Source organism: Anomalospiza imberbis, chromosome 20, assembly GCF_031753505.1.
Source record: "Anomalospiza imberbis isolate Cuckoo-Finch-1a 21T00152 chromosome 20, ASM3175350v1, whole genome shotgun sequence".
In the NCBI taxonomy this organism is placed as follows: Eukaryota; Metazoa; Chordata; class Aves; order Passeriformes; family Viduidae; genus Anomalospiza; species Anomalospiza imberbis.
Genome location: NC_089700.1, coordinates 759,025 through 774,276, shown reverse-complemented (window position 1 = coordinate 774,276; position 15,252 = coordinate 759,025). Strand labels below are relative to the sequence as shown.

The following is a 15,252-nucleotide window of genomic DNA, read 5'->3' as shown; positions in this document are numbered from 1 at the left end:
CTCCAAAGCAGCCAAACAGACTTGAAGCTGGGAATAGACTCATTTTTCCCACTGTGGAAAGGATAAGCCACATCAGGCACCCTACGCTGCTCCCCAAGATCTGCTCCACCACAGGGATGAGGTGGGTTGGGGGGATCTGTGCTCAGGGTGGACCCTGAAAACCTGGGATGTAACTCCTGCCTTTTGGCCTCTTTGCCTCTGAGCCCAGAAGGGCTGCCCATGCCTGGGCTGCTCCCTGTGCTTGAGTCTCATAGGGCAGCCAAAAGCCCCCAAACCCAAACCCCACATGCCAGGGTCTTCCAGCTCCCCAAACCTATGCACAGGGGTTCCCTAGACGCACATGTTAGGGTCCCACATCTCCCCAAACCCACATACTAGGGTGTCCCCATCCTTGGGCTGTCTCTGCAGGCAGCTCCTGCTCAGAGTAGGGGGGCCTGGAGGTTCTAAGGGCCCACATTCCCCAAGTCCGAGTAGTGCCAGCCCCTTGGAGGGGTTTGGACATGGGATGTGTTCTAAAGGACGGTGTCACAGCAGTGGGGCAGGTATCACAGCCATCCAAACCCACGAGCCCATGTGGTCCCACCCAAGCCCTGCCCACAAAAGGCCCCCCTTCCCTCCTTGGACTGAACCTTCCCACAGCTCGTCACGTATCACCAGCTCCCAAATCCCCCCCAAAGGACTCATCAGTCGATGCTGCCCATCCCTGATCCTGCCTGGGCACCTGGTGGCACTGGGGAATCCAGGAGCACCTCCCCTCCGGAGCCCCACTGCGAAGGGGCTGTGCTGGAGCTGGGGGAGGACAGCAGTGGGACTGAGGAGAAGCCATTTTTCCCATCAGAAGCAGCTGAGGCTTTCAGGTACCACCAGCTGTCCCCTCCCAGGTACCTGTGTCCCCACAGGACCAGCAGCTGGGTCAGGGATGGGCCCCACATGCCCCCAGCTGGCAGAGAGGGGCAGGATGGCAGAACCGCATTCCCAGGGCTGTGTTTATATAGACCTTACAAAAACTGCTGGCAAATGAAGTGGGAACTGTTTCCCATGTGATTTTCTTGCCTGGATTTGGCCAGCCTCACCTGTCAGGGACCAGAGGACACTGGAGGGGGGACAGGACCTGCAGTGACAGCCCACTCCAGCTAAGGGGGAAATTGAGGCACAAAGGAACTAACCCCCTCCCCGATTGGCCTCGGAGCTCCACCAGGGTTTTGGTGTCTGGATGTTCCTCATGGAGTCACCAGTTCCTGGTGACATGTGTGACCCAAGGACGTGGCTCCTATCCCAGCCCAGGTTGCAGAGGAGAGGTGTGACAGTGACACCAAATTATGGAGGGAGGGCTCAGGCTGCTCCAGAACCACACAAAGCCCCTGTTCCTGAGCCAGGGGAGGGATCCTGTACCCAGTGGACAGAGGTGGCTCTGGGGACAGGATCAAGCATGACAGACACCCTGCAGAGCCACATGCCAGATGCAGGATGGGAGATCACAGGGGTGGAGGACAGGAATGATCCCAGGATGTCTCTAGTCCAGCCTCTGGCTGAGGTGGAAAGGGCTCCAGAGGATCCCAAAGCCATTGCCTGGTCACCACTGGAAAATCCTCATGTGGGGGTGGCCAGGGATGGGGACCAGACCCCATGTCCCCATGGAGCTGGACACCCCAGCCGGACCCCTGTGACCCTCCTCCAGCTCCACACATCCCTATGGAGCTGGGTGCCTTGGTGGGATCCCAGGAATCCTTCTCCATCTCCACACATCCCTGCGCAGCTGGGTGTCCTGACTGGTCCCCAGCACCTCTTCTTGCACATCTCAAGCCTCATGAGGACCCTCTGCCCATTACCCCTGTCACAAGATGTCCCCCAAAAGGGTCCCGGCAGTACCAGTGCCCACCTTGCCAGGATTCTGGGAGAACCTGCCCTTGCTCCTCTCCCCTGGAGTCCCAAACTTCCCCACGAGGAAGGTGACAAACCCATGGCTGATGGTTCGTGGCTGGATCTCTCAGTTGTGCCCTTGCCAGAGCCACTGGTGCCTTTGGCCACCCCCTTGGTGGGGACACCTGGCTCCCCACGTGCCACCATTCCAAACTGGGGTCAGACATGGGCAGGACCCTACCAGAGACATCCCTGGGAGGGCACAAAGCAGGACCTGGGAGGAGACAGTGGATGCAGTGGCAGCTCTTGGTGGCCTGTGACATGGTCTGGGTGGCCTTGTCCCTCCTGGGAAGGGATGGCTGGAGGGGACAGCCAGGTGCTGGTGATGGGATGAGCCCCTCCCACAGGCACTGGGTCAGGCTGGACCAGGGCTGGATTTGGGCACAGGGTGCTGCACACCTCTGGACTTTCGAGTGACGGTGACAGCATGAGGCCACTGCAGCTGTGCCAGAGACATCTCCCTGCCTGGCCAGGGGGTGTCCCAGCTGGTGGTGTGGTCTGGGATGAGTTGCTGATCACAGGGGTGACTGAGCAGCCCACGGCTGGGACAGGAGCACTCTTTGCTGGGTTCAGAACTGGCTGGATGGCCAGAGCGGTGGTGAGCGGTGCTGCAACCAGCTGGGGACAGTCACCAGTGGTGTCCCTCAGAGCTCTGTGCTGGGACCAGCTCTATTTAATATTTTTACAGACAACATGGATGCATCGAGTCCTTCATTAGTAAATTTGCAGACGACACTAAGCTGGGAGCTTGTGTTGATCTACTGGAAGGAAGGAGGGCTCTGCAGAGAGACTTAGATCAGCTGGAGGGATGGGCAGAGTCCAACAGCATGAAGTTTAATAAGTCTAAGTGCCGAGTTCTACATTTTGGCCACAAAAATCCCCTACAAGGTTACAAGCTGGGGACAGTATGGCTGGACAGTGTCCAGGCAGAAAGGGACCTGGGGATGCTGGTCGACAGCCAGTTGAATATGAGCCAGCAATGTGCCCTGGTGGCCAAGAAGGCCAATGACATCCTGGCCTGCATTAGGAATTGTGTGACCAGCAGGAGCAGGGAGGTCATTCTTCCCCTGTACTCGGCGCTGGCGAGACCGCATCTTGAGTACTGTGTCCAGTTCTGGCCCCTCAGTTTAGGAAGGACATTGAGATGCTTGAGCGCGTCCAGAGGAGGCAACAAGGCTGGTGAGGGGATTGGCACACAAGCCCTGTGAGCAACATTTGAAGGAGCTGGGGTTGTTTAGCCTGGAGAAGAGGCGGCTCAGAGGTGACCTTATTACTCTCTACAACTTCCTGAAGGGAGGCTGTGGACAGGTGGGGGTCGGTCTCTTCCACAGGGCAGCACTGACAGAACAAGAGGTCACAGCCTCCAGCTACGTCAGGGAAGGTACAGGTTGGATATTAGGAAACAATTTTTCACCAAAAGAATAATAAAGTACTGGAATTGTCTTCCCAGGGAGGTGGTGGAATCACCATCTCTGAATGTGTTTATAAAAAGCCTCGACATGGCACTTGGTGCTATAGTCTAGTTGAGGTGTTATGGCATAGGTTGGACTTGATGATCTTAGAGGTCTCTTCCAACCTCATCATTCTGTGATTCTGTGATTCTGAGTGGCCATTTGGTGCTGTGGCCAGCTGCTGGCTCTTGCCCCAGGGGCCACCAACAAGTGTCCCAGTGGGTGTGGTGTCCCTGGCACCACCAGGCATCCCTGCACCCAGCTGGGTGAGGGGCTGGGGGGGTCCCATGGATTTGGGGGTTCCTACTGCAGGGCTGAGGGTCTCCTGTGGTCCTGCTCTCCTGTGGGTGGCAGCAGGGGACAGGGGACTGTGGTGTTTCCTAGGTGTGATGACCACAGTGGGTCCCTTACCCCAGCATTCCCAGGGAGTGACAAGTGTCCTGCTCTCAGGGTGAAGAGTCAGCACAGTGGGGTGTCACCAGGGGCAATGTGGTGTCACCAAGGAAGGCGTGACAGCCTGTGACACCAGGCAGGGTGTTGGTCCCTGTCCCTCACTGGGGCACTGGGGAACAGGCAGCCAGGAGCCACCCGAGGAGGGGGGACAGAGCTACTGTCACTACATCCCCCCGTGTCCCTCTGGAGCAAAAAAAACATGAGGTTTCCTGATGGGGGTTCCAGCCTGGATCCTGGGATCCCCTTCAGGCTCCTTCTCCAGCTGCAGCATCACTGGGGACATCCTTGGGGACATCCCCCCAGTCCCATCCCTTCCCTGTCACTCCCCCCTCAGCTCTTTGGGTTCCAGCTTCCAAAGCTCAACATCTCCCAAGGATGGAGCTCTCCCACCTTGGAGACCTTAGTTTGATTCCAAAAGGTGTTGAGGACAGAGGGACAGCACGGGAGGGCCATGGCCTACCCCAGCATGAGCCACCTCACTGTTCTCTGGGGTTGCTTTTTACACCAAAGGCAAATCAGCTCCATGGCATCGATGGTCACACAGCTCTGTCACCTGCCTGTCACCACCCTGGCATGACTATGGGCATGGCCACCAGGCCAGCGAGGGGACACAGCACATGGGGGCCCTGGTGACATAAGCAGGGATGGCACCAGTCCCAGGGCTGGGGGTACCCACAATGGGGTAGGGTCAGTACAAAGGAGGACAACAGTACTGCCCCCACGGGGGTGAGCGAGCTGGTGGGTGCCACCATGGCCAGTGCCACAGCCCCACCCTGGGCAGAGGGACCGTACTCTCCTGCCTCAGTTTCCGCAGGAGCTCCCAGCCCCCCCGGGGGAGGTGAGCGATTGCCAACAGGCCGGGCAGCGAGCGGGGAAGGATTTATTGACTCACGGCTCGGGGTACATCACAGTTTGAGCTCCCTTCCCGCCTCCACAGAGGACGTCACCTTGGACTTCCCGGGCAAAAGTGCACGGAGAGGCTTCACAGTTTGATCCCTTTGGGAAAGCAGAACCGAGGCAGTGACAAATGGCAAACGCTACGTTGTATGAAAAAATAATACAAACTCTTCTCTTTAAATATCTTACAGAAAAATGAACCTGAATAAAGAGCATGAAAAGCACCGCGTGGCGCAACCCCGTGGGCCCTCCAGGGCAGGGGGACCGAGATGAGACGCAGCCCCACATCCCTCTAAAGCACCCAGCGTGTCCCCAGGGCTGCGTGGTCAGGGCTCAGTAAGGGCAGCAGAGGCATGGGGGTGGCAGGGACCGCTACGTGCCTGTCCCCACACCCCGGGGGTGTGCCCCACGACCCCTCGCTCAGCCGGGGGTGCTGGCAGCCCCCCGAGCCCGGGGTGCCAGCGGGAGCAACCTCAGGGCCGGCCGAGGGCGTTGCTACGAGGGTGCCCTGGGGGAGCCGCGGGGTCCCTCCTGTGTCCAAGTGCAAGTTCACGGAAAGCCAAGGCACCGCCGCAAGGCCGCGGCTCTGTCCGGGCGAGCCCGGGGCTCGGGCGGGGGCAGCCCCGCTGTGCAAAGGGGAGGTGAGCCAGGGTGGGGGACACGGGGACGGTCCCCGCGGTGCGGCCAGCCGGGCTGGTCCTGGTGGTCAGAGCTACGGCGTGGGGTGTGCCCAGGGCCATGCGGCCCCGGGGAGATCCAGCTCCCCGGGGTGGGCAGCGGGGAGAGGGGGGGCACGTCCAGGGGCCCGGGGATCCAGCCCCAGGGTGAGGCAGCCCCAGGAGCGGCTGGTGGTGGGTGCAGCTCCTTCTCCCGCGGCTGCAGAGCGGTGTGGGCGGGGGCTCTACCGCGGGGCCGCGGGCAGCCCCCCCTCCCGCCGGTGCGTCTCCCCGAAGGCTCGGTCCAGCTGCTCCAGCTGGGAGCTCAGCGGCAAGTGGATCTCCAGGTGCATGCGCAGCGTCTCCAGCCACTGTTCCAGCTTGGTGAAGGACGGCCTGAGCAACGAGGGGGACACGTGGCAGCTCCATTGGCTCTGTCCCCACCCTGTCCCCTGCCCCAGGGACCCCTGGGGATCTCCATCACCCACCGCTTCTCGGGGTCCAGGTCGCAGCAGCAGACGGCCATGGGGAAGAAGCTGGGGGGGCAGGCGGGGGGGCAGTAGCGTTCTAGGAAGCCCCGGACGTTGAGGCCGAAGTCGGTGGTGCGGGGCAGGTAATCGGGGTCGGCGCTCACCCGGCCGATGATCTGGGGGTAGCGGCAGGAACGGGTGGGCTCAGCACCAAGGGGGAACCTCAACCTCAAACAGGGACCCCTAAGCCCCAAGGGGGAGATGTCCAAGCCCCAGGAGGGAGCCCAAACACAATGAAGAAACCCCAACCCCAAGGGAGAGACCCCAACAGGGAGACCCTTAACCAAAGGAGAGAGGCCCCAACTCCAAGGGAGGACTCCAAGTCTGAGAGGGGGAACTCAAGCACAATGAGGACCTCATCCCCAAAAGGAAGATCCCAACCCCAAGGGGGAGAACCTTACCCTGGAGGGGAACCCAAACACAATGAGGACTCCAAGCCCTAGGGGGACCCCAAGCCCAAGGGAAAAAGCTCCAATCCTAAGGTGGAGACTCTAAACACCCCAACCCCAAGGCGAACACCCCAACCTTGTGGGAGTGACCCCAAAGGCCATGAGGACCCCAGTGCCTATGCCAGACCCCAGCCCCAGGGGCACTTGCCTCGCATAGGACGATGCCGAAGGAGAAGATGTCCACCTTCTCATCATAGCTCCTCCCTGCAGACACAGGGTCAGGCCATGTCACACATGCCCCCCCCATGACATGTGGGGACATGTGGGGCATGTCCCAGCCCCACCAACCATCCCCTGCCTGGGGACAGAGCCCTGGCTGGTCACATTTCCCTCACCATTGATCATCTCGGGGGCCATCCAGTAGGGGTTCCCCACCACTGTGTAGCGTTTCTTGCGGTCCGGTTTCTTCAGGTTCTTGAGATGTTCGGGCTGGCTCTTCTCGTCCACCATCAGCCGTGCCAGCCCGAAGTCAGCCACCACCACACTCTTGTTCTGGGGGGCACAGGGAGGGGTGAGGCCTGGGGGAGCCACACAGGAACTGAGAGCCCCATCCAGGCTGGGGGAGGCCAGCACCAAGGTGGGACTCACCTCCCGCACGAGGCAGTTGTGAGAGTTGAGGTCACGGTGGATGATGTTCATGGAGTGGAGGTAGGCCTGTGGGAAGGGTGGGCTGAGAGCAGGGGCACACCTATGCCACGGAACCCCCACTCACCAGTACCTGTCCCACCCACCCATCCCATGGTGGCACCCACCATGCCAGCAGCGATGTCCTTGGCAAAGCTGACCCGCTGGCTCCAGGGGTAGTGGCTGTCCTGGGGGGCAGGAGGGGGAATTTGCCAGGAAATAGAAAAGGAAGAGTAGTCCCCCAGCCCCACTGGGGCTGTGGGGTGGTGGGGGACCAACGTGCCTCCCCCAATGCTCACCATGCTCTTGATGAGGCTCCTCAAGGTGCCCCCTTTGATGTACTCTGTGATGAAGTTGAGCCTCTTCTCCTTGTAGAGCACCCCAATGAACCTGAGCACATTGGGGTGCTCCAGGCAGCGCATCACCTTCACCTGCAGGAGACCCCACCAGCCCCGTGTCCGTGACACCCCAAGGCTCCCACACCCCCTGGACAGAGCTGCTGCTTGTAGGCTCAGTGGGCAGGGCTGCACCCACGGGGTTTGGTCACCCTTGTGCCCCTGCAACCTGGGGGATTAAGGACAGGGGACCCTCACCTCCTTGAGGAAGGTCCTCTGCGTCTCCTCATCGAAGCGGATCAGCTCCTTCATGACCATCACCTCGCCTGTCTCCCGATGTGTCACCTGCCCGGGAGTGCAGGGACTCAGCCATCCCCCTCCATCCTGGGGAGCCGAGACCCCCACACTTGTGTCCTCTGCCCACCTTGATGGCCTGGCCGAAGCAGCCCTTGCCCAGCACCTCTCCGTGGATGAGGTCCGAGGGGCGGAAGATGCGGTGGGCGCGGGACACGACGCGCAGGGACTCGGAGCGCCCGATGTCCTTGCGCTGGGATGCGGGAGAACCCACGGAGCCCGAGCCCGGGGACTTGTCCGTGCTGCAGCTCCTCCTGCAGGATGGACGGCAGAGGTCAGCGCTCGGGGGGTGGGGGGTGGGACCCAGCAGGGGCGGGAGCAGGGGTGGCCTTACGTGACAGCGCGCTGGCGCATGGCAGCGGGGTCCCCGCAGGGCGCGGGGGCTGGTGAGCGCAGGGGGCTGCACAGGGCGGGCAGGGGGCTGCCTGCCAGCCCTGGCTCCTGGCCCAGGGGCTCGTGGGGGTCGTGCTCGATGGTTAGCTGCAGCAGGCGGCTCGTCTCCTGGATCAGCAGGTCGATCTGCCCAGGGAAATGACAATGGGGTGGGTCTAGGGACATGGCGGAAGTGGGGCTGGCTGGGGTGTGACTGGGGGACCGTACCTCGTCCAGGGGGACGTGGCCGATGGGGGTCCCGTTGATCTCCAGGATGCGGTCACCAACGTGGATGGAGTTCTTCATGTCAGGGCTGATGCAGTCTGGGTCCACCCTGTGGGGACAGTGGGGTCAGACCCCCGACGCTGTCACCATCAGGGGGGTGTGCTAGGACACTCCCAACGGGTGTGTCAGACCCCACTGTCACCTCCTGGACAGGGACATGCTGCCACAGTCTCCACAAGCCACTCCAACCACACAGGGACATGTGTAGAACCCAGAGCTCACTCTGGCATGAGGCAATGCCAGCATGGCCAGCAACACACCAGCACAGCCCCCACAAACCCCCCTGCAGTTGGGGACACGCCACCACGGTCCCAACAGGCCACCCCTGGACAATGAGGACAGCTCAGCACCACCCCTCCTCCTCCCACCCCAAAAGGTGTCCCTGGGATGGATCCCAGGGGCAGAAGGGGCACAGGATGCCCCAGCCCTGGGGAGGGGACGGTGGCAGAGGGGACAGGGACGCACTCTCGGACGCGCACGGTGCGCGGGTGCTCGGTGCCGCAGCCCTGGTCGATGGAGACGGAGAAGCCGCGCTTGCCGTCGGAGCAGGCGGGGATGGACACGAGGGTGACGGTGTGAGGGATGCGGGAGGCCGGGGAGTCCGGCAGGATCTGCTCGATTACTGGTGTCACCACCATCTGGTAGTAGCAGTGGCCACTGTGGGGAGCAGAGCAGGAGGGTGGGTGGGGGTGCTGGGGGACATGTCCCCCCAGTCTCCCCAGAGCAGACGTACCAGTAGAGCTTGGAGCGCTCCACCAGCGCGTAGGTGTCCCCGTCCCCGATGAAGGCACGGCAGTTGAGGCAGCTGAAGCACTCAGGGTGATACTTCTGCTCCCCAGCCACCTGTGGGCAGCGCCATCAGCCCTGGGACCCCCTGTCCAGGCACCAAGGGCAGGGCCGGGGCTCAGAGGGGCCTGGGAGCACCCACGGGTGCACTGGGGCCATCAGTAGGGCAGGCTGAGTCATGGAAAGGTGGGGACAGAAGTGCCACCAAGCTGGAGGTGGCTGCACGAACATCTCCCACCACCCTGAGCTTCCCCCCTGCATTCCCCAGCCCCAGCAAGGCCCTCCAGGGTCTCCTAAAATGTTGATGTCATCTCTGACACACCCAGTGGTGCTGGGGGTCTGCACCCCTTTCCCACCTCCCCTGCTCTTCAGGAGCTCAGCCATGGCACAAGGCTCCCTGTCCTACCCCTGGGGACCCCGTGGTGCTCACCATGACCAGCCCCTTGGTGATCTGCTCGGAGCAGCCGTGGCATAGCTCCCCGAAGCGTGCCCAGTAATCCTTCTTGCAGTACAGGCGCCCATCCTTCTCGTAGTACTGGTGCGACAGGGAGGCCCCGCACTCACAACACCTGCGGCGGGGACAGGAACACCCTTGTCACCTTGTCCCCCTGTCACCCCGGGGCACAGCCAGCACTTGCCCACTCCACAGTTCTCTGGGCAAGCTGCTTCCCTCACTTCCTATGTAGCTGCAGGGCCACTGCATCAATGTGTCACCATCCCCAGGGTGACAGCAGGTGATTCCAGAGGTGACAGTGCAGGCTGGGGCTGCAGGGACATGTGGGGAGACTGGGGTGGACAAGGGAGGGGATGTGGGGCAGGGAGAGGCATGAGGAGGGAAGCGCCAGCCCTACATGGATGTGCCAGCCTGGACAAAGACACACAGAGGGATGTACCAGACTGGTGACAGACATGCCACCCTGGTGACAGACATGCCAGCCTGGCACAGGTTTACAAAGGGATGAGACAGACTGGTCACAAGCGTGGCAGGCTGGTTACAGACAGAGGGACATCCCACCCTGGTGACAGATACACAGAAGGGCATGTCTCTCTATCCATGACTAGGGTGACATGCCAGTTCTGGTCACAGACATACAGAGGGAAATCCCACCCTAGTCATGGGTCTGTTACCCTGCTCACAGATGTGACAGCCTGGTCATGAGCGCACAGAGGAACATGTCACCCTAATCATGGACAGAGAGATGTCCACCCTGGTCACAGACACACACAGGGATATGCCAGCTTGGTGAGAGACGTGCCAGCCTGGTCATAGATACACAGAGGGATGTGCCAGACTTGCCACGGACATGACACCGTGGTGACAGACGTGCCAGTCTGCGTGTGTCTCTGGCAAAGACACACAGAGAGATGTCCCATCCTGGCCACAGATGTCCCAGCCTGGCCACAGATGTGCCAAGCTGGCACAGACACACAGAGAGATGTCCCAGCCTGGTCACGGACACACATAGGGATATGCCAGCCTGGTCATGGATACACAGAGAGATGTCCCACCCTCTGTGGACAGATGTGCCAGCCTGATCAGGGACAGAGGGACATGTCTCCTTGGTCACAAACTCCCTACCCTGGCACTGACAGCCAGAGGGACACGCCAGCCTGGCCAGGGACATGCCAGCCTTGGGACAACCTGCAAGGGACACAGGGGTGGGGGAGCTGCTTGGGGACTGGTGCAGGGGGTGACAACAGCAGGGTGTGCCCTGGGGTGCAGAGGGGCCTGTCAGTTTTGGGATACAGCAGCAGGGGTGCACATCAGACCGTGCAGGAGGGGACAGGGGGTACCAGAGAGGATTTGTGTGGGGGTGCAGGAGTGGCTGGGGGGTGCAGAAGGGGAGCTATAGAGGATTTCCTGTAGGGGAGCGCTGAATGGGTGCAGAGGATGCTGTGGGAGGGGTGCAGGGGCCTGCAAGGTGGGAGAGCCTCTTGGGGAGGGGGTTGAGGAATGCAGGTGGAGCTGTAGGGGATTTCCTGGAGGGGATCTGCAGTACCAGGATGCTGCAGGGGTTGCAGAGGGGGTGCAGGGGGAGCTGAGGGGATTTGCAGTACCAGGGTGTCGGAGGGTGCAGGATTGCTGCAGGACACTCTGCAGGGGATGCCGGGGGGTTCCCAGGGACTGTCGCAGTCCCCCCCCACCCCGGCCACGCAGGTGGAATACCAACCAGCGGTGACGTCACTACGCGGAGTTTCCCCACCCCATGACGTCACCGCACGAGGACTCCCCCTCCGATGGCGCAGCACAAAACCTCCCCTGGGCTGGGGGCGGGGAGGAGGAGGAGGGGGAGGAAGAGCAGCACGGGGAGAAGGAGAGGGAAAAGGAGGGGGAAGCGTAGGACAAGGGGAAGGGGAGAGGGAGGAGGAAGAAGAGGAGGAAGAAGAGCAGGAGCAGAAGGGCTTTCAGCAAGCCCAGCGCTGCCGGAAGCCGCTCATCCGGGGGGACCGGATCCATCTGCGGTCCCGTAGTGGCTTTGCTCTGGCTGACGGCCCAGCGAGGGGGAGCCGAGCATGGGGGACACGGGCTGAGTCCCCCGGGGCTCCCAGGGGTGCAGAGCCCGTCCTGACCCGCTCCCACTTCAATCCCACTCCCACTCACTTGGCTCCAGTGCTCAGGACGCGGCTCTTCCTCAGCACCGCCGCCAGCATCCTCCTCCACCGACAGGGATACACCCCAGGGACAACCCTGGGCACCCCCAGCCCCACAGGGAACCCTGTCAGGTCCCAGGCACCCCTGCACCTCCCGACCCGGGCCCCTTCTCCTTCTCCTTCTCGGGGCTCCAACAGCTGGAGCTGCCGGGAGGGCTCGAGTGAAAGAGGAAACTGGGAGGGAGGGGGGCGGGTGACATCAGCCACACGCGCCCTGTCACCCGGCAGGAGGGGACACCGAGGGACAGGCAGCAGAGCCCTCTGCCAGGCCTGGCCTCAGCCGGAGCACCCCCATGGGTGCCAGGAGCCACAGCCACGCTCCAGCGAGTGACACCGCAAGGGCCGCACACATATCCCTGCCATAGCTGGAACGGAAGGGAGCACTGTCCCTGTCCCTGTCCCTGGCAGAGCAGCCCACTGTCCCCGATGCCATCCCGGTGTCCCTAAGGCCATCCATTCCAGTGTCCATGACACCATCCGTCCCAGTGTCCCCAGCGCCATCCACCCCAGCGTCCTCGCTGTCCCTCGCGGGTCCCACCTGAAGCAGTCGGCGTGCCAGTCAGCCTTCAGGGCCTGCAGGTATTGCCCATCGTAGATGCCCTGCCCGCAGCTCGCACACACCGGCAGGTCGGTCCCTGCAGGCGGGGGAACACGAGGGGACAGGGCTGTCACCCCTCCAGCCAGCCCCGGCCGCGCACAGCAGCAGCCGGGATGAAATCCCTCTGCCCGGGGTGGTGAATTCCATCCCCTGCCCATTGATCCCACAACGGGTCAAGGTCGGTCGTGGCACCCATGGCCCCAGGGCTGGCAACAGGGCAGGGGTGGGATGGGGGCAGAGAAGGCAGCATGGGGGCACAGAGGGTGAAGAGGGGCAGGACGGGTGAGCCAAGGGATCCAGGGAGGATGGTGGGGTGTGGGATGGGTGGTGGGTGCATGGGGGGGACAGCAGGATGAGTGCTGGGGGGTCTTGGGGGACAAAGGGGTGCAGAGTGGGGGATGAATGGGGGACACACAAAGGGGTGCAGAGTGGGTGATGGAGGATGCAGAAGGACACACAGAGATGCTGGATGGGTGCTGGGTGATGAATGGGGGGACAGAGAGGGATGCTGGATGGGTGCTGGGGGATGCAGGAGAACACAGAGGGGTGCAGAGGGTTCTGGGGGATGCACAGTGCATGGGGGGACAAAGAGGGGTGCAGGGTGGGGGATGAATGGGGGACACACAGAGGGGTGCAGGGTGGATGCAGAGGTCCTGGGGGTGCAAGTTCTTGGGGGGTGTGGGGAGCTATGAGGGGCCAAGTTAATGCAGAGGGGAAGGAAGGCATATCTGGGATCTGGGGGTGCAGGAGGGATGCAGGGGGATTGGGGGTACAGGAGGAATGCAGGTTGGAGGGGAGGGGGGCTGCAGGAGGGGCACATGGAGTGTGCAGGGGGAGATGGGGAAGTGTGGGGATGCAGGGGGGATGTGGAGGTGCAGGAAGGGATGCAGGCTGGACAGGGGTGCAGCAGGAGATGTGAGGTGCTGGGAGGGTGCAGGCAAGGATGCAGGCTGGGTGCACAGTTATTGACAAGGAGGATGTGGGAGATTTAGGGGTGCAGGGGAGAATGCAGTTGGGTGGCAGTTTAAGGAAGGATGGGGGGATGGAGGCTGAACTGGGAGAACAGGGAAGGTCTGGGCGTGCAGAGGGGATGCAGGGTGAACACGGGCCATGCAGGGACATTTGGGGGTGTGAGGAGGATGTAAGTTCTGTGGGGTGCAGAGGGATGCAGGCCAGGGGAGTGATGTAGGGTGGGATCCAGGGTGACATTTAGAGGTGCAGTGGAGGATGCAGTGGGTGATGTGGGCTGGATGAGTGAGAGGTGCAGGGGGTGATGTGCAGGTACAAGAGGGATGCAGGGTGGCTGGGGAGCGCAGGGGACATGTGGGGGGCACGGGAGATGTAAGGTGCGGGACAGGCGTTTGAGAGGGGGATGTAGGGTTGGAGGGCGATGCAGGGAGGCTGTGGGGAAGGTGCAGGCTGGCTGGGGGGCACGGGACGTCGGGGCGCAAGGGGGACGAAGACCAGAGAGGGATGCAGTGGAGGATGCAGGGAGGGATGCGGGCTGGGTGAGGGGGTGCAGGGAGGGATGCGGGCTCACGGGGACATTTGGGGATGCAGCGGTGACGCGGGCTGGGTGGGGAGGGCACGGGGCATGCTGGGGGTGCACGGGTGCGGGATGGAGGATGCAGGGGCGCGGGGACAGTGGGGCGGTTGGGAGCTGCGGGGACGATGCGGGCAGGATGTGGGGGGCTGCAGGACGGCGGGGGAGGTCCGCATGAGCCGGGCTGAGGGGTACCGGGGCCCGAGCGGCGGCGGAAGCGCTGAGTCAGCCGGGGGGACTCGGAGGGTCACGCACCTTCGTCCTCTCCCATAGGCTCGTCCCTCCAGGTGCAGCACAGCAGCATCAACCTCATGCAGGCGCGCTGGCGGCGCCGCGCCGCGCCGGGCCTGTGGCGGAGGCGGTGGCGGTCCCCGCGCGGGCGCAGCCCCGGTCGGGCCCCCCCGGCCCTGCCGCTGCCGCTGCGGCTCCCGGGCGGGACCGCGGCGCCGGCACCGCGCCTGCGCGGCCGCGGGGCCGGGGCGGGGCCGCGGGAGCACGGGGCGGGGCCGGGGCAGCACGGGGGGCGCGGCCGGTGTCGGTGTGGTCTGCCGGGCGTGGTCGGGAGGAATGGGACGGAATGGTCGTGGCCAGGGGCGGGGCCGAGGCTCGGGGTGCCCGCTCGGGCCCGGGGGGTGCGCAGTTCACGGGGCGGAGGGGCCGTCCTCACCCTCCGCTGACCATCACGGGTGTCCCCACACACAGCGGTGTCCCCAGCTACGCCAGGCCAGCCGCATGTGCAGGGCCCGGGTGTCGCCACACCCACTAGTGGCCATCAGGGGTGTCCCCCCGTGCTCCAGGCCGTCACTCTGGTCAGGGCACAGCTGTCCCCATTTGCCCTGGGATGTCACCGTGGGGCGTCACATGGGTGTGTCTCTCATTCCCCACGTTGTCACCACGGGATACAGCACGGACATCTGCCTGCATCCCCAGGCCACCACCCTGGCAAGGGGCACGGACCTCATCCTGGGTCTTGGGGCTTGTGGGATAAGTTATGGATGTCCCTTTCATTCCCTGCAGTGTTACCATGGCACAGCACATGGATGTCACCCCCTGGGCTGTCACCAAGGGCAGGCACAGCACGTTTGGTCCTCAAGCTGTCACCGAGGCACAAGGTCTGGACATTTTCCTGCACCCCCAGGCCCTCAGTATGAGTCAGAGCACAGACCTTTTCATGGGTCCCAAGGCTGGCACACTAGGACAGGGCAGAGATGTCCCCGATACCTCAGGCCAGGGCACAGACCTCCCCCTGGGACCCTGGTTTGTCATTGTGAGCAAAGGCATGGGCAACCCCTAGGCCCAAAGCTGTCCCCCCACCCCTTCCGTGTGTCCCAGGGCTGTGACCATGCA

The 15,252-nt window shown here is 62.9% G+C and overlaps 1 protein-coding gene across 2 annotated transcripts; it reads right to left on the bottom strand.

Annotated features, from left to right (window-relative positions):
* Positions 1–4,687: 4,687 nt before the first annotated feature.
* On the bottom strand, positions 4,688–14,316 carry LIMK1 (LIM domain kinase 1). Of its 2 annotated transcripts, XM_068210100.1 has the most exons (16): positions 14,161–14,316; positions 12,303–12,399; positions 9,543–9,681; positions 9,060–9,169; positions 8,792–8,983; positions 8,270–8,375; positions 8,004–8,188; positions 7,740–7,923; positions 7,574–7,660; positions 7,280–7,411; positions 7,109–7,168; positions 6,945–7,010; positions 6,692–6,848; positions 6,505–6,560; positions 5,866–6,023; positions 4,688–5,773 (listed from the first exon to the last, which is right to left on the bottom strand). In XM_068210100.1, exons 1-16 carry the CDS (start codon positions 14,216–14,218, stop codon positions 5,623–5,625), a joined length of 1,938 nt encoding a protein of 645 aa, XP_068066201.1. In that variant the 5' UTR covers positions 14,219–14,316; the 3' UTR covers positions 4,688–5,622. The 2 variants fall into 2 exon arrangements, with proteins under 2 accessions (XP_068066201.1, XP_068066202.1); XM_068210101.1 differs by lacking the exons at positions 12,303–12,399; positions 14,161–14,316 and adding an exon at positions 11,715–11,950.
* Between the last annotated feature and the right edge of the window lie 936 nt (positions 14,317–15,252).